Source organism: Cystoisospora suis (genome assembly GCF_002600585.1).
Source record: "Cystoisospora suis strain Wien I chromosome Unknown contig_5640, whole genome shotgun sequence".
In the NCBI taxonomy this organism is placed as follows: domain Eukaryota; phylum Apicomplexa; class Conoidasida; order Eucoccidiorida; family Sarcocystidae; genus Cystoisospora; species Cystoisospora suis.
Window position 1 is genome coordinate 6,631 of NW_027158430.1, and position 1,509 is coordinate 8,139.

The following is a 1,509-nucleotide window of genomic DNA, read 5'->3' on the forward strand; positions in this document are numbered from 1 at the left end:
GATTAAAGATAGATAGATCAAGGATAGATAGATAGATAGATTAAAGATAGATAGATAGATAGATTAAAGATAGATAGATTAAAGATAGATAGATAGATTAAAGATAGATAGATAGATCAAGGATAGACAGATAGATACATGAGACTTTTTTCCTTACATCCGGGTAGAAGATCTAAAGGGAGATGATCAGGAGAGGAGATCGATTTGATGAGGGTCCACTGCAGGAACATTCTTCCAAATCGATCGATGTTCTTTAAATCCGCTGGGCTCGACGCTCTGTATTTCAGACACTACAAGACACACAGAGAGAAGCAGACAAAAAGCAGCAAGCAGAGACAGAGTCACAGGGACAACGAGAACCTCAGCATCACCAGTAAGACAGAAGTCTCCTTCTTAATGCATGCAACGATGAATGGGAAGATCACGGCGCGAGAGATCATAATATGCAAACCCGTTCTTCCCCTCCCTCCTAAAGCTGGTCTCGTGCCTGTGGCATAGAACCTTCCCGCTGCTGATTAATGTATGAGATTTCCTAAGGTGCATTTCTGTGGCTCTGTATGTGTTCATCGATCTATCATCTATCAAGCTCTGATAGATCAAGCTATCTATCTAAAAGATCTACCAGTCCATCTATCTCCTCTTGTGTCTACATCTCTCTCTATGAATGTATCTATTTGGCTCTCTAAAGACGTTGTGTAATAGGCGAGCTTCGCTTCTGCAGGCCTAGGTGTTGTTTCTCTCGTGTATGACGTCCTTTCTGTCTCTTCCTCTCTCACGCAGTAAGGGGACTGTGAGGGAAACTCCCATAGAAGGACAGAAAAGAAGAAGAACAGAGACGGAAAGAAAACGATACAAGCCGTAGAGAGATCAGGATTCAGGCTGGAGTTGAGAGGTAGAAATCGAGAGAAGAACGTCACTTGAATGAAAGAAGAAAAGGAGAACAGTCTAAGAGGGAGTGTAGAGAAGTCAGAAGACACGCCACAGAGGAAGAAGCTACTGGGGATGATGTCTATACACCTGCTGATCAAGCCGAAAAGTAGATCTTCTAAAGAGGGTAATCTCGCTGATAGAGTTTTCCTCTTCTCTCGTGTTTGAGAAACTGATAGAGACGCCCATGCATGAACTTGAAAAGAGAGAAAGAAAGAAAGAAAGAAAGAAAATAAGAAGGAAAGAGAGAGAAGAGACAAAGAGACAAAGAAATAGGATAGAGAGATGATGTCCTTACTGTAACATTATCTGTAACTTTCAATTTCAGTTCGCCAGCCTCTCGTCTGTATTTGATCATGCACCGTGTCTATACACCCCAAACAGAACAACAGAGAGTCTTAACAGAACCGATACAGAGATCAAGTGTACATACACCTGGGATTATAGAAAGATGACACCATCACGTTTCTTGAATAACTTTTGTTGAGAGACAGACATCATCTGCCCACTTTCTCTGGGTCGCCTACTCCCTAGTCAGGAACACAACGGAGACTCGCATATGATAGATAGATAGACTAAAGA

At 41.9% G+C, this 1,509-nt stretch overlaps 1 protein-coding gene across 1 annotated transcript in view; it reads right to left on the bottom strand.

Moving 5' to 3' along the window:
- Positions 1-1,294, bottom strand: part of CSUI_009445 (signal recognition particle domain-containing protein) — a 2,484-nt gene extending 1,190 nt beyond the window's left edge. The window contains exons 1-2 of the mRNA XM_068069561.1: positions 1,226-1,294; positions 158-290 (exon numbers count right to left, since the gene is read on the bottom strand). Coding sequence (XP_067918464.1) covers positions 158-290; positions 1,226-1,285 — 193 coding nt within the window. The 5' untranslated portion in view covers positions 1,286-1,294. The remainder of the gene's footprint in view (positions 1-157; positions 291-1,225) is intronic.
- Positions 1,295-1,509: the final 215 nt, after the last annotated feature.